The sequence below is a fragment of the Sus scrofa genome, chromosome 9, assembly GCF_000003025.6.
Source record: "Sus scrofa isolate TJ Tabasco breed Duroc chromosome 9, Sscrofa11.1, whole genome shotgun sequence".
Lineage (NCBI taxonomy): Eukaryota > Metazoa > Chordata > Mammalia > Artiodactyla > Suidae > Sus > Sus scrofa.
In genome coordinates, this window is record NC_010451.4 from 118958064 (window position 1) to 118983329 (window position 25266).

Below are 25266 nucleotides of genomic sequence, written 5' to 3' on the forward strand. Positions count from 1 at the left end.
ATTCCAACGATAAGACATTCTGGAAGAGGCAAAAGAACAGTGACAGTAAACGATCAGTGGTTGCCAGAGTGTGGGGGTTATGAAGAAGGAGATGAAGAAGTAAAATAGGGTTTTTCAGGACAGTACAGTTATTCTATGTGGTAACTGTGGATATATGACACTTTATATATTTGTTAAAATCCAAAGAACTTTAGAGCACAAAAAACTAACATTGATATGTACAAAGACTAAGAAATCATTTAGAAGGTTGGGTGATCCCAGGGTGGAATACAGAATGTGACAAAACACTAATTATATCATAAATACACAAAACAGCCTCACTGGAGGGGTGGGGAGGAGATAAAGGTGCTGACCTAAGTAATTAAGGAAATTAGTGGAATCTGTAAGATTAAAGAAGCGGTATATAGGAACTGTACTCTGATAAAGTTTTTTCCCCATGAGAATATTAGTAAACAATTCTGATACTGCTATACTATACATGTATAGAGGAATTGAACAATTAAATAAATGGATGAAAGATAGCAGGAAGCAGGTTTCTTATTGTTGGAGTGGAGTTAACCAAGGGGAGAAAGCTAGAATGATCCATGGATTAGATAAAGATATTAGATGTTATTAGATAATTAGGTAAAGGACTACAGCTAGAGACATCAGTATGAAGTTATGCTTAATATAGATATGGATGGTTACATATGGAAATATAGATATATAGAGATACATATATAGATACAAATCATATATATAGATACAAATATATACACATATATTTAGATACATATATATAGGTACATCTATATATAGATACATATGAATTAGTAACACACATCTATATTCCCTCAATTCTGTTAGCTGAGAGGGTCTAGAAGTAACAACACCCCAGTATAAATAAGCATACCTAGTGCCTAGATCTTGGTTTCTAATACCATTCTCGAATGAAAAGACTTAGGAATCCTTAGAGAAATAACTGACTGTAGGACTGGGCAGTGGGGAGAGAGAGAGGCAATATACAAGATGAGTCTGGAAAAGCTTGTAGTTACAGAAAGTAACAAAGGGCTCAAAAGTCAAAAAACAAAAATTTCTATGTATTAATGAGGTTATGGCAAAGGAACACAGCAACCAAATGAAAGAGCTCCCATTAGCCAAGGATGGAACAATTTGAACAATAAAATCAATAAAACAGCATTGGATTATAACCCAAAGTATAAAATAAATATTCATGACTCCATATGATATAAATAAATGACTAAATAAATACATTAATGAAGGATAAGAGGCAATTCTCTCAGACAGAAGAATTCAAAATAATTTACATAGGTACTCAGCCTTCCAAAAGTTGGGACTGCCCATCCCTTTGGTATGGGCTATGCACAGTGGACTCACTTCAAAGAGAGCAGTATGGAAAGGGGGAAAGAATAACTTCACAGTGGAGAAAACTGACAAATTCTGCTTCAGCCAGGTGATTGAGGTCAACAAGAACAGTGATAAGTCATAGTGATAAAATGCCCCCTTGACATGATGTGCTAAAAATGATACTTTATGGCTTCATTCCCCAACCTCATAGCTTCAGTCTAATCAAGAGAAAAGCGTAAAATAAATCCCAACTAAGGACCATTCTATAAAGCACCTGACCAGTATTCCTTAAAACCATCAAGGTCATCAAAAACAATTCTGAGAAACTGTCACAGCCAAGCAGAACCTAAGGAGATGTGATGACTAAATGTAATGTAGGTTTCAGGTGAGATCTTGGAACAGAAAAAGAATAGTAGGTAAAAACTAAGGAAATCTGAATAATGTATGGACTTGGGTAAAGAGTACAAGTTAAGTATGGACTTAAGAGTAATGTGTCAGTAGTGGTTCTTTAATTGTAATAAATGTATCATACTCATGTAAGATGTTAATAATGGGAGGAAATGGCTTTGGGGTATGTGGGAACTTTGTGTACACTTCAGAATTTTTCTGTAACTCTAAGACTGTTATAAAAGTTGTTTGTTTTTTTTAAAAAAGGAAGAAAAACAAAAATCAAGAAATGTCAGAATGCACATGACTGGATTAGGAAGATGTGGTATATATACACAATGGAATACTACTCAGCCATAAAAAAGAACAAAATAATGCCACTTGCAGCAACATGGATGGAACTAGAGACTCTCATACTGAGTGAAGTCAGAAAGAGAAAGACAAATACCATATGATGTCACTTATGTCTGGAATCTAATATATGGCACAAATGAACCTTTCCACTGAAAAAATCATGGACTTGGAGAATAGAGTTGTGGTTGCCAAGGGGGAGGGAGAGGGAGTGGGTTGGATTTGGAGCTTGGGGTTAATAGATGCAAGCTATTGCCTTTGGAATGGATTAGAAATGAGATCCTGCTGTGTAGCACTGGGAACTATGTCTCGTCACTTAGGGTGGAGCATGATAATATGTGAAAATAGAATGTGTACATGTATGTGTAACTGGGTCACCATGCTGTACAGTAGAAAAAAAATTGTATTGGGGAAATAACAATTAAAATTAATTAATTGTTGAAAAAATGTCAGAATGTTTGAAGCCGTCTTCTTTCCCCCCTCCTTCATGTCATCTTATCTTTCCACCAGAGATTGTTGGAGACCACTGACGTGCTGAACTCTGCAGAAGGCAAATATCTGCTGATTCAGAGTTCTAAAGTACAGGGTCTCCTTCAGAGACAAGACAAGGGAGTTATGCATAAACCATGCTACTCTATACGCAGCTGCACTGTGCCCTAGAGGTATGCACCAGTGCTAATAGTTTCCTTTGTTATTCACTAAGAGGTAGCTTTGTCATTGCCTATGCCTGATTTTGATCACTAACCTGTCACCTTCCTTAATAAAAGCATGTGGGCTAAAGCTAGGCACCTTTGTTCTGTGGTATAGAGTGCCTTCTGGTCCCCCACTTTCTAAATGTAAAAGAGTCTTGTGCATTTTGTTATACCACGATGTCTGTCTTTCAGGATCTCCCATTGACCTGCAGTGCTGGATGCAGCAAGAGGTAACCCCCATCCTGTGTGTTTTTTTATTTCCTTGCTTTTTATACAAATTATACATCTGTATGTATATGTTGTTATTCTGAATTTTATATAAATGAAGTTGTACCATATATATTTTTCAGCTAGCTGCTTCTTCTCACTTGTTGAGATTTACCCATGTTGGTATATGCAGCTGCAGTTCTTTTATTTTCATGACTAGATAATCCTCCATCAAGTGACTGTAACACCTTGTATAAGTCTAGCCTCCTATCAAGGGATATTGGGTTACTTCCAGGTTTTTCTATTATCAGCAGTGCCCCTACAGGTGTTCTTGTGTATATGTGCAAGAATTTCTGTGTAATAAATACCTAGAAGTGGAATTGCTGGGTCATAAAGCACACACATTTTCAGTTTTATTATGCAATACCAAATCGTTTTACGAAAGTCATCATGTCGATTTAGCAACAATTTAATTTTTCCAAAATTTGTTCCTTGGAAATCAAGGGAGCAATAGAGGCACTTTGTTTTTCTTCTCAATGTGTAAAGTGTATATGATTAAAAAATAAAATATTAATTATTTCATATGTATAATAAAATGGTGAAAGATACCAAATTATTGTATATTAAAAATAACTATAGGCCTTAACTTATCCTGGGAGATTAATTTGCCCAGAAGAGAGCTCTTTCTGCCATCTGTGTGCATATATTTGAACTTGGTATAAAAGTGAAGAAATAAAGACTTGGCATATTCCTGCTGGAAAGGTGCCAAGTTCTATTCTTGTAAACTGGCCTTAGTCTGAGAAACCACTAGACTTATAGGTTTAATTACATTCCTTAAAGAAAGAAAGAAAGATGTGAATATATATATGTAAGTACATATATATATATATATCTTACACGTATATAATATATAGTCTGTAAAATAAGACCTCAGTCTTGCTCCAAAGATGAATAAAACAGTTAAGCTTGTATTTTACTTTTCCTTAAAGAAAATCCAATGACTTGAATTCCAACCACATTAGTATATATAGAAGAGCATTTGAAGTGTTGTAAAATTCATCACTCTTGCATTCAGAATTCCTTTGATGTAAAATCTACAGTTCTATAGGGAAATAGTAAATAATAACCTTCTCAATACTATAAATTCGTGCATTCTACTGGTATGAGTTATATAAGTGCTGAAGACTCTACTTTAAGATTGCTACTAATCACCCTCCTATGTCTTGGATGAGACTGCCACTCTATATGAATTTGTTTGCTGTTAACTTAGGTAGTTCACTGTAGCAAAGAGCAAAAGCAAGGAAAAGAAGCAGATTTTTGTTTCTTCTTGAAGGGGGAGATGGAGGGATATGTGAAAAAAAAAAGTGGGATGCTTCCTGTTAGGCAATGCTCAATGGTAAGTAGAAAATTGTCTAATATTATATCTGAAGCCAACCAAAAAGCTCGGTGACTGATATTCAAGCAGCACCACAGGACTCTGACAGTGAATTCTAAGCACAAGATCACGTAATACAAACTTTGGTGGCCTTGGTTAGGAAGCTGAAACCACAGTGCCTTCTGGATGGCTCCATTTAACAGTGGAACCTGCTCCCTGGGCTTCCCAGTTTGTGTTTTTTGGGGGGCCCTTCTCAGAAGAGCACTGAACATGTTATCTTCATCCTTATATACCCTACCTTGTTCATCATGACTGGAGCTGCCCTAACAAGCTATAAAACACCGTTACCCAGACCTGGAAACTATGGTTGGCGTAAGAATTCCTCAGTTCTGCTCAGGTAAGTATACCTACTTAGGTAAATATTTCTGGATGAAGTTAACTCTCTTCTGCATTTAAGGCTTATGTGAGAAATCACTCAATGAGCAAGGATATTCAAAAGGTATTTACACAAAACCCACAAAGGAATCCTTTATACAAACTGAGTGTGTTTCCCTATTCTAACCATTGCCAGAGCTCCTTTTATCCAACCATGAAAAAAGAACAGATTTTGCAAACATTTAAAATAGTAACTAAGAGAAAGACTTAAATGTCACACTGACCTGAGTTCAAGTTCCAGATCCATCAATTGTTAGCTACGTGACCCTGAGTAAGTTACCTAATCTCTTGGTCCTTACTTTCCTCCACCATTGGAATAAATGGAAAGTCAGGAGTTGACACCCGATCTGTCTTCAAAGCCTGTTATTTTAACCACCACACTGGACTGCTTCAGACACTTTAAATAGCACCTTGCATGTGGGAACCCTCTGTATCTCTGCAGGCTGATTGATTTATCTTCAGGCATACCTTCTTCAATCAGAAGCCATGACAGCTAAAGCTAAACTCCAAGGCACTAGAGAAACAGCTTCCTTCACCAAGTTTTACACATGCTCAATAGTTGAGTCTGAAACAGAGGAGCAGCCCCTTCAAATAGTAATGAGACTGACAAAAATGGTCTCTTCACATCACAGAAAGTCACACTTCAGTGCGGAAGTCACACTTCAGGTTAACCAGTTGTCTCAAAACCAAATATGCCTCCAGGAGTTCTGTTGTGGTGCAGCAGAAACGAATCCGACTAGTAACCATGAGGTTGCGTGTGGGTTTGATCCCTGGCCTTGCTCAGTGGGTTAAGGATCCGGCGTTGCTATGAGCTGTGGTGTAAGTCACAGACACGGCTCAGATCCCGAGTTGCTGTGGCTGTGGTGTAGGCGGGCAGCTGTAGCTCTGATCGAACCCCTAGCCTGGGAACCTCCACATGGCACAGGTGTGGCCCTAAAAAAAAAAAAAAAAAAATGTGCCTCCAAAGCAGGAATCTCCACTGTTTTGAAAGATGAGCTACAAATTTTTAGTTAAGATACGAAATTTGAATTGACTAGGCAAATTTTTCTATTCTCCTGATAGGATAATAAAGCTTATATATCTGAAGATCTTGAATTAGGAATGGCAGCTATTTTGCCATATTACAGAAAGTTTTACAACACTTCTGAAAACAAGGGTTTAGATTACCTAGCTAAGAGGTGCCAGAGAAGTACCATAAAGAACAGGTTTAGCTGTAGTACAATCAATATTTGTAGGAAGTATGGCAGTCTAGAGACGGCATGCCTTGACTAAGCACATTCAAATTCAAAACTATACATAGCCAGACAATAGCCAAGACACAGAAACAACCTAAATGTCCATTGACAGATGAATGGATTAATAACTGTGATAACATATACTGTGGAATACTACTCAGCCACAAAAAAGAAATAATGTCCATTTGCAACAACATGGATGTCACTAGAGATTATCACAGTAAGTGAAGTTAAATCAGAAAGAGAAATCATATGATATCACTTATATGTGGAATCTAAAATATGGCAAAATAGGAATTCCCTTGTGGTATAGCAAGTTAAGGATCCAGCACTGTCACTGTAGCAGCTCAGATCACAGCTGTGGCACAGGTTCGATCCCTAGCCTAGGTACTTCCATCTGCCATGGCCAAAAAAAAAAAGATACTTAAAATTTGGCAAAATGAACCTTTATACAAAACAGAAACAAACTCACAGACATAGAGAACAGACTTGTGGTTCCCAAGGCAGGAGATGGAAAGGGATGAACTGGGAGTTTAAGGTTAGTAAATGCAAACTATTACATTTAGAATAGATAAACATTTAGAGTCGATAAACAACAAAATCCTACAGTATAACGCAGGGAACTACATCCAATCTCCTGGGATAGACCAAGATAGAAAATATAAAAAAGAATGTATACACACACACACACACATATAACTGAGTCACTTTGCTGTACAGCAGAAATTGACACAATACTGTAAATCAACTATACCTTAATAAAAAAATTTTTTAAAAACTATGTGTAGCCAAACAGGACACACCTGAAAGTCACATATGGCCCTTTCACCACAATTTGCAAATCCTCCCTCAGAAAACTGGAGACAATGTCATCTCCTCCACTGCCCCTTAAATTATCCTATGAGCAAAGCTGACAATACTGACGGCTGAGACAGCCTCTGGGAGTCAGACTTCAGTGCCTTCTGTGTCAGGTCAGCTCTCCCCTGCCTGGCTTTTAAGTGGTGAGCATGCCCCATTCAACAAAGCCAGGCAAGGTCTTCTTTACTCTCGGACCACCAGGCTAATCTCCATACGGGGCCATGTGCATGATATTCCCACCTTCATTCCTACCACCATCCTCTGCTCATCTTTTTACCATGACTTCAAATAGCCTCACCTTTCCTGGGCCAAGCCCAATCTAACCTGTCTTTACTTTTGGTCATTTGTGTGCATGTATGTGTTTATTTTTTTCTAAATCCATGCAAACAGAACAAAAGGGGACGAACTGAAACTACTTTGGTGGGGGTAGGGAAGGCTTCAGAGAGAGGTGACATGCATGCAGGATAATAGAAGGAAGACTGAATGGCTGCCAAATGGAGGAGAGGGGAAGAGCATTCTAGGCAGAGGGAACAGCATGTGCAAAGTTTCAAAAGAGTCCTAAAAGCCATGGCAGCCTGCAGAGATAGGAGGCTGGAGAAGAAGATCAGGAGAAGACCCTCACTTGTCTCATTGCAGTGACAGGACTTGGTCCTGGGGACAAAAGGCTCTGATTTTGGTCAAGTCCTCTCATCAAGCCTGTATATTCTGTGGAATCTGCTCTTGCTACTCCAGCATCTCCTTCCTCCGCATTCCTATACTCCTTGACAACCTTCCCACACAATCAGGTGTTACTGCTCACAGGTTTTCCAGCTAACTCAGTCTGGGTTTCCAGTGACTAGAGAGTGCCTGAGGGCAGGAGCCTTTTATTTTGTTTTTAACTTCTGTATCCTGATAGCCCCTAAGAGTGCCAAGCAAGTAACTGCTCAATAAATTCCCAGGAATAACTGATTCAGATTCCTCCAGGGGATGGAGTAATCAAGCCAGGTTGCAGAGTTAAGAGTAGGGAAACCTCTAAACAAGCCACTTCAGACCTTATTACTGGCCATGAGTGACAGGTTCCTAGGACCATAAAAGTTAGCTTCAAAAGCAACCACAGTCAAGTCTACCACCCATGAACATGCCCTCTCCCTTTCTGCCCAGCTTTGCCCCACTATCCAAGCTGAGATTCACTCCTACTTTCCGCTAGGAACACTGGGCTAGAAAAGAAAGTACTAGCATGTCTCTGGTTCTGAACATAACCCCACTGACTGGGAGGGCAAGGGACAATCAATGTATTTAGCAGATGCATCTGGCCCAAAATAAGAGAGTGTGTCTGCTCCTGTGTGTAAATGCCAAGTTGCAGGAGGTTACCATAGCAACTCCAGCAGGGTGCTGCAGTGGGCAGCTTTGCATAAAGGTGCAGAAAATCCATTCTCTAACATCCCAGCTTTTGCTGTGCACAGTGGATCCTAGTAGGTACCTCATGGCTTTAAGCCCTGCCTTTGGGATTCTGCAAAAAAAGGAAGTTGAATTTTGAATACCTGCTAGTTCAATCTTTTTTTCACACACCACCCATGTCCCTCTTTATGCACAATAAACACTGCATGAAGGGCCCCAAATAGGCTCTTTAGAAACATATAATTCCCTATACTTGTTCTTACACATGATGATGAACAGACTGTACCTGCATATCAGCATGACTTCAACACAAAATTTACATCCGCCAAATAACCCAGCAATTGTACATTTTAATGAGCGGCGTATCCACAATGTCAGCATTCCCAGCCTGCCCCCAGTTTTTATTGTGTTATTAGTGCGTTTTTAATGCAGAAATAAATGATGCCATTAAGACTGCTGGTTTAGCTTAATGGATCTATGTAACTGTACTCCAGGAACTGTAAACCAACTTTTCAAAGGATCAGGCAATTTTTGAAATTGCTTTTCCATAGCAGTTGGAGAGTGGGGGTTTACTCACCCACTTCTTGATGTTTTCAGTGGGAAGATAGGTCTCAGGACAAAAAAGCACGAGCAGGGGATGCTAAAAAGTATTCCACTTGTGGTTCTAACTTATACGTGGCCATCAGGAAGCCATGTCCATACAAAATGGGCTTCCGTTGGTAGGGCATTAAATAGATGGAACAGCTTCTGGACATTTTCACTTTTCTTTTCTTGGATCTAGAATCTTACTTGTGTTTATCTTTGAATTCTCTCCTGGGCAAAATAAGAATGATTTATAGCAGCACTAAAAAAAAAACAAAAACAAACAAACAAACAAAAAAACGGACTGCATGGGCGAGATGAATCTGCACATGGAGAAGTGAGGGAAATTTCAGTTAATAAAGTCACATAAACCTGTGGTACTTTGCAAGATGCTGAAGCAGGATCACAAATCTGTGCAGCTTGGCAATGCCAAAAAAAAAAAAAGAAAAAGGGCGGTGGGGGGGAAATAGATGAGAAGTGATGTAGAAGTTCCAGTACTTGGGGGAGTTTTGTGGCCTAAGAAAATAAAATAGGGATACCAAGAGAGAGATATAAACAAAGGAAGAGGAGCCCATTGGCCAAGGAGGCCATTCTTTGTGCAGGAATGCCTATGCCTATCTAAGGGAGTTTGAGAACAAAGATGCCAATGTTAACAGACTACAGTTGGATGTTTTTTATCTGAGGGATTGGGATGTGATGGGGAGATGTGGAGGTGTCTGAAGGAGAAGGCTGTTCCATGGAAGCATGGAGGTAGAACTTGTCAGGATGGACACCAGGGGTGTAAGAAAGTTGAACGTTCTGAAGGGAGGCCAGAGTGTTAGCACCCTGGTGATAAAGAGATAAAGAGCTCTTGGGAGAGAAGACTGGAGATTCAGCCAGTGCAGTCTGGCCCGCGCACGCCTGGCTAGACAAGCACTGGATACCTGTATCTAATTCCCCCCGAAGATGCTATAGGTGGGGGAGATAGGGGTCCGTGGGGGTGTAAACCAAAAACTGAGCGTGTGGTCTGGGAGTGGGAAAAGGGCTTCTGGGAGTTGAGCTGGGAGCAACCAAGAAGCGCTCTGTCAATGAGCTTCTCAATGAGAGCGCGGAGGTCAAGACAGGGAAAGGTTTCAGAGAGACTCCAGCAACCTGTTCCTTTGGGGCAGAGCTGCTGAGAGGAGATGAAAGGCCCAGCATCCGGGTCGGATTTGGGGAGAAGTCAGGTGCACAGAGGCGCCAGCCTGCAAGTCGGTATGGAGAATGGTCTGGGAATGGGGCGGGTCCAGGGAGGTAGGAGTGGGGGAGGGGAGGTCGCCGGCAAGTGGGTGTGGAGACCGAGCCTGAGTGGGGGGTGGGGGCGCCAGGCCGGAGCCTCGGGCCCCTTCGACCTCCCCGGGACTCACCCAGCACGAAGTAGGGCAGCTCGGTGTTCTCCAGGTCGTCCACCACGACCATCTCTCCCGGGAAGTCGTTGCGTACGGAGAAGAGGAGCTTGGGCTCGGAGGCCGAGGGGCTGTGCATGATGCTCAGGTCGTTCTCGCGCAGGAAGGGCAGCGCCGACACCGTGATGCTCTTGAGCTTGCACTCCAGCTCCTTGGAGGGATCCACGTCGCCGGCGGCCGTGGCCAGCACCGCCGCCGGCCCCCAACAGCAGGCGAGCAGGGCGCAGAGCCCGGCTAAAGCCATCTTGAGCCCCGGCCGCCTTCCTCCCAGCGCCGCTGCGAAGGTGGGGGAGGCAACGGGCGGGGAGGGAGCGAGCGAGCGCGGGAGGCGGGGGAGGTTGGGGAGGGGACGTGGAGCCGGGAAAGCCCTGGTCCCCAGAACGAGATGCTGCTTGCCTGGTGCTGGGCTTAAGCACTGATGCCTGGAGAGCCCGCGTTCTTTGTTTCCTGGAGCTGCTTATCTGGGGAAGGGAAAAGGGGGGTAGGGGGTGGGGAGAGGAGAAAAGGAGAAGGAAGGACGTCGGAGGAAAGAGGAAGAGAGCTGAGGATTCTAGGGAATCAGGTCAGCCCCCAGCAGGTTGCTGTGCTGCCGCCTTTCTCCTTTGCATCCCCCAGCAGGAGCACGCTCTTGGCTATTAACTGCCTGCACAGACTTTTTTTTTTTTTTTAAAGAAAAGAAAGAAAACACTTTTTGCAATGCAAAATCTTCCCTCTTGCATTGTCTTCCAGATAGCTTGGGAAGGGCGCCCACTCAGACACACACGTCTTAAAAGATGCCTCCTCCTCAGAGCAAGTGAGGAGGTCTCTAGAAGGAAATATGCCCCTCGTTATTTTGTAAATGTAAGTGGTCCCATTCTTACCTTTAAAAAAAAAAAAACTTACTGGTTGGATTTGTATATTGGATAAGTATGTGCTGGAATAAATACACGTGTGTATTATTACTCAGCACTAACTTTGCAGAAGTATTTAAAGGAAATATTTGGTACATAGGTATGGATACATCTGTGAATGACAAAGAACAAAGCTAGGGTACTGCATACAGTTAAGTGGGAGAGCAGAACTTTTATTTGCAATTTCTCTGTGCCTCTTCCCTTTTATTTCTGTTACAAAAGTTACCCGTGGTAACCCATATAAAGATAATTGGGGGGATGCTATAATTGATAGAAAAAGTAGAGCCAGCTTGAAGAAATGTTGAGCCTTTAGTTTCAAAGAACCTAGTAAGCAGAACAGTGCTGGAAGAAACTGTGAGCAAAACAAAGTTTTTTAATTACCCTTAACAAATGGAAAAGGAATCAAGGAATATCCTTGCCCAAAGGCCAAGTCAATCCCACCCCAATCAAGAATAGAACAGAGTGGATAACAACATTGGTAATAAAAACCCATGTAAGTTTTGTTTCCATTATTGCTGCACAGTGATGTCTTAACAAAATGATGGCAAAATGCAATAAACTGGTAGAAAAGTGACATTTGCGTGTGCTGCAATCTGCTGATTACCTGAACTTCCTCTTACGTGATAACCAATAACTTATTTCATAAGTGTGCCCCTCCAGCATCATTTATTTAGTGCTGACTTAAATACTAGGTGCTATAAGAAAGACATGTTACAAATAATTCCTATTCTCTAGAAATTTACTGCACCACCCTTTTCAAAAAAGGCCCTCATTTTAGAAACAATTTCATTCTCATTCTACCTGGTGTTGATTTATTGGCATCTGTGAACATATGTCCTTTAAAAAAAAAAAGCTTTTGCCATTTATTTCACAAGGTTACTGTAGTCAATGAATGGGAATAGGGAAAATGAGCCATATTTAAGGTCATGTTTAAGGGGTGAAAGGCCTATTTACCAGGAAAAAAAAAAAACTTTATTATAAGTTGAGTTGTTTTTTGTTTTTGTCTTTTGTATTTTTAGGGCCACACCTGCGGCATATGGAGGTTCCCAGGCTAGGGGTCGAATCTGAGCTGTAGCTGCCAGCCTACACACAGCTACAGCAACATCAGATCTGATCCTCTTCGTGACCACCAGAGCTCACGGCAATGCTGGATCCTTAACCCACTGAGCAAGGACAGGGATCGAACCTGAGTCCTCATGATGTTAGTCAGATTCATTTCCGCTGAGCCACGATGGGAACTCCTTTTTTTTTTTTTTTAATTTGACATATCTGAGAACCGACCTAGGGGTATATTACCATGAAATATCACAAACTACTGCAAAAAAAGATTTATGAGCTAAAGACTTTTCTGGACTTCATCTTCATCTTTTTTTTTTTTTTTTTTTTTTCTTTTGTCTTTTTACAGCCGCACTCCAGGCATATGGAGGTTCCCAGGCTAGGGGTCGAATCAGAGCTGTAGCCACCAGCCTACACCACAGCCACAGCAACTCTAGATCCAAGCTGAGTCTTCGACCTACATCACAGCTCGAGGCAACGCTGGATCCTTAACCCACTGAGCAAGGCCAGGGATCGAACCTGCATCCTCATGGATACCAGTCAGATTCATTTTCACTGAGCCACAACAGGAAACTCATCTTCATCTTCATTGCTCCTCTAGGAGATACTGAGAGGAAGTCCCCATGATACCTTTTCGCCCTCTCTCTCTAGCATAAAAAGCAGTATTAACAGTTACGCAAGGTTTACCATTAGAGTGAATACCAAGAAGATACACGTAGTATTAGAGTGTGAGATATGACATGAAACTAGCAGATCATCTATTAGTCCATTCTCTCATTTCACGGGTGAGGAAGTTGAGGACAGTGAAATAATGAGGTGGTTTACCCAAAGTCCATCTGCCAGGAAGAAGTGAAGGAGCTAAGACTACAAACAAGGTATCATTGCCTTGAGCTCTTTCCACTACACAGTCATGGGACATCTAAGTATGCCCACAGAGAATTGTTGGACTGTATGTCTCCCAATAATTAATTCAGTAAACATTTGCATACCTATCATATGCTATGCACTAGACTAGGCCTGGGCAGATTCTAGGAAAAACATTCTTCCTTCTTTTGAGTTACATATAATCTACTATTGTTTTGATGCCTTTCTTCCTAATTTTCTGAAGTACCTTGAGTCATTTTAGGAAACTCAAGTGAACCATTTGGTGTCGATTTTCTAAGTCAGTATCTATTTTGCCAATCTGTAATTTTTACATGCTTACATTTTTACATGCTTTCTTATTCAAAGTTATAAGAAAAAGGGTACATGGATCAAATGTCCATTTAAAAGTGTATATTGATGGAGTTCCCCTCGTGGCTCAGTGGTTAACCCACCCAAATAGTATCCATGAGATGCAGGTTTGATCCCTGGCCTCCCTCATTGGGTTAAGGATCTGGTGTTGCCGTGAGCTATGGTGTAGGTCACAGACACAGCTCAGATCTGGCGTTGCTTTACCTGTGGTGTAGGCCAGCAGCTACAACTCTGATTCAACCCTTAGCCTGGGAACCTCCGTATACCTCAGGTATAGCCCTTAAAAGACAAAAGACAAAAATAAAGTGTATATTGATGTGGAAAGACTTGGAATTGGTGCCTTAAGCTTTATAGACCTCTTTCTCAATGAAAGGGTGGAGCGAGAGGACTATGCTAATAAAAAGGGTAGTATGTTGCCAGGGCATTGGATTCCTGTAAACGTGCATACACTGTCACGTGGCCTCCTTTTAGGGAATTAAATACCTAGAGATGGCGGAGAGTTGGAAGTTCACAGAAACCAGACCAACCGTTCTGAATAATGTTTTACATTTAAATGGGACTAGGAGAAATTTGCATGCATCTAAGCAATTACCTTTGTGCATAGGCAACATGATGTCATGAAACAACAGACTTGGAGTCAAGTCTCAGCTCCATAATTTGCTTATTTGGAGGTAAGCCTAGACCATTCTTATCTTCATTGTCCCCCTCAATAAAATTATCTCTGCCCATCCCACAGGGCATGTATAATACAAATATTTCTATTTACTAGGACACTACAAAATAGCTTGTCATCTCCAACCCTGACGTTTCTCCTGAGGCCAAGATTCTTATATTGTACTACCAATGGCCTTGCTCCTTGACTCTTATAAGAGCTTTTGAATGCTTTCCCTGCTAGTAACCTATTCTTTAGATAGTTAGCAAATTGATCTCAATGAAATCTCGCTTCCTCATGCCATTCTAAAGTGTTTCTTTTCCTCCAGGATAAAATTCAAACATCATAGTTTGGAAATTCAAAAACTCTTCCAAATTTTGTACTATTTATCTTCTTAGATATATTGCTTATTACACTGTCTATTCCCCCCTTCCCCACAATACCATCTACTTCCACATCAAATCAAAGCCCTTTCTCCACTTTCCCTCCTCAAATGCTATTCTGTTCACCTGGAACATACCACTCATTGTTCTCCAGGTTGTTCCTTCTTTGCAGGTGACTCTCAAATCTAATCTAGAGAGTAAGACCTTCCATCACTCCCTTCTCCCATAGGTTTTCTCACAGGGCCGTCTCTCTCTCTCTCTCACCACCTTAGGCAACCAAGGGCCATCTCCCAGTACAGCGCCTTATATTCAACATTCTTGTTAGCAGAACAGAAACAATAATACATACTTTTTAAAGTAGATGTTACAAGGAAATTATATGTATGTAAAGGATCTCATATTTTAAGCATCTAGTTGGTTGGTAGTCAGTTGTGATAATCTTTGCCTTTATCTGCTCTTCAATTATTTCAGAAGAGAATAGGCTTCAGAATTTTTTTCATGAGATTTTTTTTCCCCATGTAGCAGCCAAGAGCAAGTTAAGTGATTTACACTCTTTTGTGTATACCTAGGATAAATGATTGTGTATGACAATCCAAAAAATGTATAAGAACATTCATAGCAGGTTTACTCATAATAGACAAAAATGGAGACAACCTAAATATGCATCAGTAGGAGAATGGATAAATAGCATATGGTCATGTGATGGAATACTACACAGCAATAAAAAGTAAACATGCAAGTAAATGGATGACTCTAACAGACATAATAAGTGGATGAGAACAGATGCTGTATACTCCAGGATTCTATATTTACAAAATTCAAGACCAGGTGGCATTAATCTTTGATGTTGGAAGTCAGAATAGTGGTTATCTCTGGGGAGAGGGAGAGGAGGGGAGTTTTAACTGAAAGTGTCAGGACAAGCTTCCTGGAAATGCTATGGGAGTAGTCACATGGATGCATAAGTAGGCAAAAATGTATCAAACTATGCACTTGCAGAACTTTATAATGTCTCTTATACCTATTAAAATCTTTTTTACATGGCTTAAGACTCCATAGGAGAAGAAAGCAGAGGCAAGCTTTTCCTTTTTCAAGCTGTTTTCTTGTCTCCCAGCCCTGCACCCCCTTTTCTTCTCCTTTGAGGTCTTGGAAATTTTAACTTTCTTTCCATTGAGATTGGTAATCATTTGTTGAACTACTTTCATTTACCCACTCCTTTCTACTGTTTTATAAGAATCTCAGCATTTGGTGTCTTGTCACCTAGTACAAGTTCAGAGGGCCACTGTCTCTAGGAAGCACAGGAGTAAATAACTCAGCAGTTGAAAGGCAAAAGATTTAGGCTTTCATTGGTTTACTTAGATATTTTGTCCTGAGGACTGCTCTCTGACATGTTTTGTAGCTTAGGCAAATAGATACCTACCGTATGGAGAGGGAAGGTCAAACCTATATAAGACACAGAGGAGGGAATATAGATGAAAGAGGTGGATGGAGCTAAGGGTGTGTGTGTGTGAAGAATATTCCTAATTCTCCCCATTCGTTGAGGACATCTGACTCTCTAGCTTTTTTTTGGGGGGGGGCACGTTAGTAGAATATGGAGGTTCCCAGGCTAGGGGTCTAATTGGAGCTGTAGAGACCAGCCTACACCACATCCACAGCTGTGCCAGATCAGAGCAGCGTCTGCGACCTACACCCACAGCTCAAGGCAATGCTGGATTCTTAACCCACTGAGTGAGGGCAGGGATTGAACCTGCATCCTCATGGATGCTAGTCAGATTCATTTCTGCTGCACCACACAGCGGGAACTCCTTTCTGAGGCTTTTTCAATGGCCTGATGTTTACGACTTTGGCATTCATCCCACCTCTCCATACTTTCTTCTCTACAAAAATAATCTTTAATGCTGCTCTCCACTTTGAAAAGAAACTAAATCAAAACACTCCTCTCTTTCTCTGTATTTTTCCTCCCCATGTTACCTGTCACGCAAGTTAATGTGAACCCCTCACATTCCATTGCCAGCTCCAATCCCCAGCTCTTCTGTTGAACTGGAGTTTTCCTTCAACTATTACTCTCCCATGCTCTGCCAAATAGTATGCTAGTTAGCTGGACATAATTCAGTTTTGCATCCTCATTAGAATGTTAAAATGTATTTCACATTCTTTGATTCAAAGTTAATGTTTTCTTTCTTTACTCTTTCCCTCTCCCGCTGCCAATCTCTGTCTCTTTCTCTCCTCTCAATTCACAGGCTCAGCAACAGCACCTGCTTCACAGAAACAAGGCTGTTGCTGTTCTGATTTCTCTAGTCTTCCTTTAATAACCAAGTGGAGATTCACAATCCCTCTTCCTGACACACACTGAAGTGAAAGGAGGCCCACAGAAGGAAAGCATTACAGGCAAAACAATTCACTTTTTCGGAAGAGGCAGGACATTTCTCCCCAGAAACCCGAAGTTCTTTGCCTTTGTCTTTGTCTTCACAATCCTGGTTTGGGGACAGAATGTTTCTGGATTTAGCTATTCAGAGTCTCTAAATCTGTTTCTTTCTGTACTCACTGAGTTCCTGCTATCTTTTGCCTCTCTCTCCTGTATCTCTGTGTGTGTGTGCGTGTGTGTGTGTATGTATGTGTGTGAGAGCGAGAGAGACTACACTGTGAGATAAGTATTCTCACGTGTAGGCTCATTTCTAATTAAGTAATTCACGATAGAGACCAAGAGGCTACAATGCACAAAACAACCAAATAAAACCATAAATTAGAAGGAAAATGGGTCCCTATCTCTTGGAGTTCTAGTTAAGCAAGCAAACAAAATGGTCTGGGACAAATGATTATCATAACTCAGGAAGATTAGAAGAAAATGTAATTAGCACCCAAGCTTCTCCTGTTCCCCAGCCTTCTTCCACTCTCCAACTCCCAAGCCATGAATTTGTCCAAGGCTTGCTTATCCACACCAAAAAAGTCCCCGCTGCAAAGCTGGGAGGGTTAACAGACCTGGTACCCCAACCAGCTCTCCAACCAAAGGAGACAGCCGGTGAGGCCCCGAGCCCGCCTCCAGCCAAGCCGCCCAGCCAATGGGCGCCTGTGGGGAGTATGGCGCTGCGTCCCATTGGCTGCCCACCTACGTGCATGAGAAAGAAAGGGGCAGGCAGGGTAGCATTGTTATCTTAAGACTCTCAGCTGGTGTCTGAGTCTGCAGGTGAAACTGCTTAGGTACGGAGCACAGAGTCTGAGCAGGGACGCTCCGGGCTGCAGCCTGGAATGGAATCCGCCAGCCTCGGAAGCTGCTCCGCTCGTGGGTGCTCGGGCAGCGCCTCCGCGGAGCTCGGAGGATCCCGTTAGCACTTGTCCAGGGATGTGCACCTGCGTTGCGTGGCGAGCGCTCGGGCAGGTCTGCAGGCAGCGGAGGGAGCCGTGAAGCAGGAGGAACAGTCTTTGCCCATGTGCAAAGCATTAATTCCGGGAGAGAGAGGGCGGGTGAGTCTCTTTTAGAGTTGGAAGGAAGGCACGATCTTGCGTTTCTCTTCGGTGGAGGAAGAGAGGACTCCCCAGGTCTGGTTTGGCACTTTCCTTCGCTCTCCACCCGCGTGTGCCTCGGCCCGACGTCGAAGCCCCACTTCAAACATGCTGTGGGTGCCCGGCATCCTTGTTACTCAGCTGGAAGGCGGCAGGCAAGTGGTCTGACTGCGGCCGCGGAGGCAGCGGGCAGCAAGAGAATTTGAAAAGAGACACCCGCTCCCTCTACACACGCTGAATCGGGGGCATTCGCCTTTCCCCAAATGAGAAGGAGCCACGGGAAATCATGAAGTAAAAACTTTGGAAAGCTGCCACTGGAAATGTTGCACGAAAATCTGGAATCTTTTAGGAGTCTCCTCCCAGTCGGTGGAGGTTTGGGCAGCAGCTGATACAGCAAGGAGGGCTCTTGCAAGGATTCAAGGTAACAGTGCAGCGTTTGGGTGATTTTTCTCCATCCCCTTTTCGTTGTTGTCTTTTTGGTGGGTCTCTTGATAAGGGGATCATTTTGCCCTCCTACAACCTTCTTGCCCTGGTGCCTGGCAGTTGCGGGCAGAGGGAATGATCCCCCTTCTTAGTTTCTGGCTTGTAGAGCTGAGCGGTGGACTTTGGGGTTTAGCTAAACAGCGTCCTGTTATTGCCTCCTGGTGTTGCATGGTTGTCACACGACTTGGGCACTCTGCCTGACCTATATTCCTTTTGCCTGGTTTAAGTCCTCAAAGTTAGTGCAACTCCCATTAGCTTCAGAAAATCCAATCGGGCTGCCTAATTGCAGAAGATGACGAGGACTTTTGCAGATGCTGGACTGATCTGTTCATGGTTCACTGTGTTTGGGATGGGCCCCAAAGAGCTGAGGTTGTCAGACATGATGCACATGTTCAAAGATGTTCCCATGTTCCTAGAGCTACATTCACATGTCCATAGAGCTTCTGGCATGTCTATGGAGGCCTCTTTCTCCCACGCACATGCAGCCAAGAAGAAAAAAATTAAAGAGTGAACCCTGTAGGTTGCAAATGATCTCTCCCCCCACCCCGCCGCCCTGGGGGGCGGGGGGCAGAAGTCCCATTGATTGAGTTGAGCCTGGCAGCATGCTGGGGACACTGGGGAGAGTGTTGCTGTGCTGGAAGGAGGGGCGTGCTGAAATTATCTAGCCATCTCCCTGTCTCACTGGTCCTGTGATCCATCTGGGTACATGGTCTAATGCTGCCTATGGTCTGTGTGTGTGTGTGTCTGTCTGCCTGTGCTCACAGTTGTGTGCAGGAAGCAGGCTGCCCACAGAAACATCATACATGTGCAGTTCTCTGCCCAGGCCCCAGATGCCTGGAGTGTTCTTTCCTAGTAGGAACATGAACTTGGGAGCCTCTGTTCCAGCCCAGAGGAGTTTTCTCCTCAGCAAGCAGTCCTTCTGCATGGTACATATTTATCCAGGGTATATAGACCTAAGCCAAATATTATCAAATAATCAAGCTAATGTACTGTAACATGATTGAACAGACCCCTCTGTAAAGAATTGTGTGTGCTCTTCCTAGCTCTGGGAGTCAGATGCCCTGAGCAGAAGCAAATGTTTTGTTATAAGGGTAGCAATTATAACAGGCCAGGCTTCTATCTGGGTAATATGAGCCTTATCCAGCAGGGACAGTGATCTGTCAGCCTAGACCCATCAGGAGGATAAAAGGTATATTGGAAATCAAGTATTTCTGCCTCTGTCCTTTGCTAGACTTGTGCATGTTGAAGGGGCATTCTTTCTAACCCTGCTCCCTAGAATATGTGCAATGCCAGTATGAACCAAGCAGCTCAAGTATTTTACAAAATCCCCTGGGGGGCAGTCTGATGACATCAGGCAACAGCAAAGTGATGCTGGAGTTTGTGTGTTTTCCCTCTTGACTTCACAGTTATGTGTATGTTATTTGTTTAAGGCAGGACCCTCTGGAGTTCCCTCGCTCCCACCCAGATTAAGTTGCTTTGCAGCCCTGGGGGCATGACCAAGCAATGCTGCCCCAGGGATCCTGAAATCTTATCAATATCAGCTGTTGCCTACTCTGGGGAAAGAGGCAGGCTTTGCTCCTTTGGGGAGGGGGATGATTTGAGTTGGTACAGAGCCTGGATACTGTGAAACGTTTGAGGGAAAGGAAGCCAATGCCAGACCATGGTCTTCCCTGCTGGAGGGCAGCTGGCTCCAAAGCATTTGACAGCCGTCCTGCAGCCATGGAAGAGACAGAAGCATCCCTGACTTGCTTTCCCTCCTCACCAAAAACGGGGCTGGCTTTGTCTCCCAGAATGGAGTGATGTGTGCTGCAGTGTGGCCACAAGAAAGGAGGAGAGGCTGGAAGGGCTGGTGAGGGCGTCAGCAGGTCCCTGCTCTGCTAGCACTGGGCCAGCCTCATGGATGGGGAGCAGCTTCCCCATTTTGGCCCTTAAGATCTTCCTCAAGGTTTTCCCTTCTGACCTCCTAACAGGTTGTTTACTCAGCGAGGCCAGAGGGCAAAGAACATCCCTGCGTCATCAATTCCTTCTGATCCCCTTTCCCAAGACACAGGCTAGCCCCTGGGGAGCATCACACAAAAACCATCCCTTCTGAGACAGCGCTCCAAAATCCCTCCCCAGCTCGCAAACAAGAGGTAATCAGGAGGGACTTGAGACATCTGCGTGGGCACTTTCTGCTGACGGGGATGCTTAGTGTTGAGGTTTCCCCGGTTAGTGTTTTGTTTTCCCCACTGTGCAGAATATTTTTGGCGATTCAACTCTTTCTCTTAAATAATAAGACCCTGTCTACATTTTATAATGACATACTTTTCTAAAAGGCTGGGAGCACTGTTAGGGAGCTCATCTAATTAATCCTCACATGGCTTATTGTCTCATTTATCTTTGATTACCCTACAAAGTAGAGCTAGAATCATTTTGGCCTCCTTGGGAAGGGGAGGGCAGAGGACCTTGGAAGGCTGCTCTCTTCTGCTCTGGGTCACACTGCAATTAAAGGAAACTATGGAGTGGGGTCTGGGTCGCTTCACTCCTAAACCAATCCCAGACTCTACTGACGTCTACGGAATGGTTTAAGCTTAGGAATTGTGATTTGATGCAGCCGTTTTGAACTTCATAGGAATGGGGTTGCCATGACTAGGGTTTCACCTCAGGTGCTACCCAAAGAGCTGTGAGGGATAAAAACCTTTTGGCCCTTGTGTTTGCCCTCAACGATCTTACATTCTAGTTAGGAAAAATGGCTTACATCTGGGAAAAAGGTCAATGACAACATACATTCTAAAGAGCAGTTCAATACAAGCGATTCACGAAGCTGACCTAATTCATCTCCCATTGATTGGTACAGATAATGAGAACTATCAGTATTCTAAGGAGGGAGAACTTGACTTGTGCCATGGAGGGTAGGGTGGTACTTCTTTGGAAGGGAGAAAGGGAAAAAAGATGCCAATTGACGGGGATGCTAACTGCAGCACAGTTGAGAAGGCTGGAAACTTGAAGATTTGCCTGTTTCCTTGGGGTTGGCCCTAAGCTCCTTTTCCACTTGGATCTTGAAAACAGTATACACCTGGGTTAATTATTTGAAGTCTTTATTGGCCTAGAGGAAGCCGCCCTCAGACCAGAAAGAAGTCTCTGAAATGATGAGCATCTCATTAGGCATTGAAAATTAGCTAGCCTTCGACCCACCCTTAAGTCTAATCCAAATATGATAGGAAAAAAGTGTGCCCAAGGTTGGAAAGCTTATCAACAGCATATCAAAAATTATGGCAAAAGATACCAGGGGAAAGCAGGCAAATTTCAAGAGAACAGGAGAAAATCTTCGATGTCTCTCTCTCTCTCTTTTTTTTTTTTTTAGAATTGGAATCTCCTAAGAGAGAGCCTCGAGTTCCTTCATTTCCTGTTTCCCCACTCAAATGTCCCTTTTGGGGTTTGCTTGGAGCCGGCAAAATGCCAAAGCCCTCAGGCAGTCAGCATTGAGGAGGAGATTTTCAGTCTTAAGATTCTTGAGCATGCCCCTGTACATAACCTCTTATCTCCCCTCCTTTTCCCTTTCAATAAAACATAGGCTGTAGCAGTCACAAAGGAGGAGACCACAAAAGCAGGAGGGGCGGGTGCAGTGGTGCCCGCAGCTGTGCCACGAGGTGCTGGGATTGCTCAGCTGAGCGGCGGAGGGGTGAGGCAGTCTGCCAGCCTGGGCAGCGCCAAGGGGATGGGCCGAGGGCTGCAGGCTCCCAGGAGATGGCCCCGACTGGTCAGCCACACACGTTTGCTCCAGCAGCAAGCCCTGTTTCCCAGAGAAAAGGTCAAGGTAAATCATGGGTCCTGGGAGAGTACTGGTGAGACCCCGTGCATTTGGTCTTCAGTTGGTTTGAGACATCTTTTCACTCTGTATGTCACTGGTTGCTTGGGTGTCTCCATGTGGACATGGACAAATTCCAGTGGGGCACCAAGAGTGCAATGACTCGCCTACAGTCACACCATCGTTGCTCTTGGGTCAAGAGGAACATCCCCAAGAACCTGACCTGTTTGATTGCTTAGTGCCAGGAGTGTTCACTCTGGGGACAAGACCTGAGGGATGCGTACGCTTGAAAACTCTCCTTTAGGGCTTGTTGTCACCTTTGTTTCCTGTGTTAAATGACCCCCGCAGCTGGTTGGTGGGACCAAATCCTCTTTTCTTCATTATTTACATGTATCCACTGCCATGTTTGGGGGGCTAAGGAGAGGTCCAGGCCAGTGGGAATGTGGTTGGTAATTGTGGGCTAAAGCCTCTTCTGTTTGGGAGTGAAGAGAGAGGCAGCTTAGTTATACTTCACACTGGGGACTGCCGTGGCTGGGTCTCATTTGATCAATCAGGATGCAGGCTAATGTCTCTTAAAATTGTCACTCCGCCATGCAGATGGAAAGAAAGTTGAGAAACACCATTATAGCATGGACTCTTCCCCAGCCAGTTCTGATACTCCTTTTGCTTCCATGAAATGCAAATATATCTTGAATGCTGGCTTGAGCAAAGGGTGGGCAACCTAATATCTCACAGGACTGAGCTCTGCCCCTCACTGTCCTATGCCCATGGTGGCCCCTGGCCACGTGTGGCTCTTGAGCACTTGGAAGGTGTGTTGGAAGTGGAAAAATACACACTGAGTTTTGAAGACTTCAAGGAAAAGAATGTCAAATATCACTGTTTCTTTTAATTTTGATTATATGTTAAAATGATAATATCCTGGGTATATTAGGTTAAATAAATTAAGATTAGTTTCACCCATTTCCTTTTACTGTGGAATGTGGCCATTAGGAAAGTAAAAAGTACGTATATGGCTCGCTTTCTATTTCTTTTGGGTAGTTCTGGTTTAGCCGTGCAGTGTAGTGACAGGTAATGTGGAGAAAGGGCAGAGGCAGGCAATAAGAGGAGCCAGAAACATAAAACATTGAAAGAAAGAACATGGAGGGAGGATGGTGAGCTGTCCAGAGAGCATCTGGGCATGTAATTCTGAAATCGGAAGTCAAATTGGGCACAGGTCACTTACCCTGGCTTCTATTTGATGTTGACCTTGTCACCTGTGACTCAGCCCACCCAAAGCCTTTGTGGAGCAATGACATTCCCAGTTCACCTGCAAACAATCAGCAGGTAGGCGGCCTGATAAATTTATCCTAGTGTTTTTGAGTTTCTGCCTGACAGTAGAACTAACCAAGTAAACTATCTTTAGGGTCTCACTCTGAAGTGTAAGGACATAGCAGTTGGGATTAGCTGGGTCCATCTGACTTTCAAATCCCCTTCTTCCTTCTCATCTCTACCATATTATTGTCTTTCCTTGGGAGCGTTTTCCTCAAAACCTGCCGTGTTGACAGTGCGGTGGGGACAAAGAAAAGTCACTGCTCTGTGTTAGTGATTCTTTTGCGGACCTGTGGGTAAGAAGAATGGAGGAAAGACATCATGACTGAATTTTGTTTAATAAGGACAGATTTGAACTGTATAACTCACTCATTGTTATGATCTTATTATTGCAAAAAAGTTTAGCCACAACTGGCACTTCTCATTTTCTCAGCATTCTGTAGTTGACAAAATGCTCTGCAAGCTTTCTCTCACCTGATTTTCCCAACACCTCCGTGGGATGGTTAATATCTCTTCAAATGTTTCCATGATCTACCCCTAAACTTCCTTTATTTTCTGGTCCCTCTCTTTGTATACATTTCATTCAAGCTTGCTTAATCAAGTTGGTCCACTTACTGTTACTCAGTGTTCACTGTGTAAAGTAGCGACCATTACCTTGCTGAGCCTCAGTGTTAGCATCTATAAAACAAATAACTCTCCATTTCTCAACCTGTTGTTCTACATATTAAATGAGATAAACTGTATAAGGAGCCAAACACAGTTCCAGGCACATGACGGGTGCTCAGTAAATGTCAGCATCCTTTCCTACCAAAGGGCTTCACTGTGATGATTGCCAAGATTAAAATGTCCAAAGGTGAACTCATTATGGACCCACTTCACACATAAAATGATTCCCCTCTCCAAATTCCCAGCTTTGTCTAATGGGAAACCAACCCATCACCCATCAGTAAAACTAAGAAATAAAGGTTGGCCTGGGCTCTGCTTTCTCTCACACAGCCCCCTGCCCCCCCATCCAATCAATGAGCCCCTGGCTTGACAAGATCTGGCTCCTAATGATTTCTCAAAGCCATCCTCCTGCTGCCCCCTCTCTGGTCAGGTCCTCAGCCCTTCTCACCTGGACTTTCCCAACTTGGTCTCCCTGTCGCCTCTCTAGAGAGGGCTAGCCAGCCCAGCCTCCTCGTTGCAGCTGGGGCGATCTTTCAAACTGATAAATTCCATTCTCCTCCTTCCTTTATTGTGATTCACTCATGACTCCTCAAACTGTCAGAATAAAAGCCAAGTTTCTTAGCTCACAAACAGGAGCCCCTTCACAGGCTGGTCTCCCAGCCTCTTTTGGGCATCTCTCTACTTCCCCCTTCTCACTCTATCTACCCCAAACTTCAGACAGGTCCCTCACTATTCCAAGGCTGTTAGATGTGCCCTGTTGCTTTTATATAGAACCCTCCCTTGCTCTGTTGTCCATTTCCTAAGGGTTACTGAGCTTCAAGACTCTTCTGTAAAGGTTATCTCCTCTGTGAAGACATCCCTGCATCTCTGGGAAGGAATTAAGTGCCTACTCCTCTACACCCCTGCACATCTCTCTCCAACTGTTTATGCACAATACCCGCACACTGTACTGATGTGTATATATAGTCCTCTCCTGCACTCAGAGGCAGGGTTGGAACTTGGGTTCTCAGACTAATTTCTCAAGAACTATTTATTCCGTA

General features: G+C 43.5%; 2 protein-coding genes across 8 annotated transcripts in view; one reads left to right on the top strand and one right to left on the bottom strand.

Annotated features, from left to right (window-relative positions):
- The window catches only part of ASTN1 (astrotactin 1), a 319889-nt gene extending 308920 nt beyond the window's left edge, over window positions 1–10969 (bottom strand). For 2 of the 4 annotated variants that reach the window (XM_021063683.1, XM_021063686.1), the window contains exon 1: window positions 10232–10967. In XM_021063683.1, the coding sequence (XP_020919342.1) occupies window positions 10232–10514 (283 nt within the window). In that variant the 5' untranslated portion in view covers window positions 10515–10967. Of the gene's footprint in view, window positions 1–10231 lie in introns of all 4 variants that reach the window. The other 2 variants (XM_021063682.1, XM_021063684.1) reach the window with 2 other exon arrangements.
- BRINP2 (BMP/retinoic acid inducible neural specific 2) overlaps window positions 9607–25266 on the top strand; it is a 127676-nt gene continuing 112016 nt past the window's right edge. The window contains exons 1-3 of one of the 4 annotated variants that reach the window (XM_021063688.1): window positions 17618–18403; window positions 20436–20597; window positions 22019–22261. The gene's annotated coding sequence lies outside the window, so the exon portion shown is untranslated. Of the gene's footprint in view, window positions 10080–17617; window positions 18404–20435; window positions 20598–22018; window positions 22262–25266 lie in introns of those variants that run through there. The other 3 variants (XM_021063689.1, XM_021063690.1, XM_021063687.1) reach the window with 3 other exon arrangements.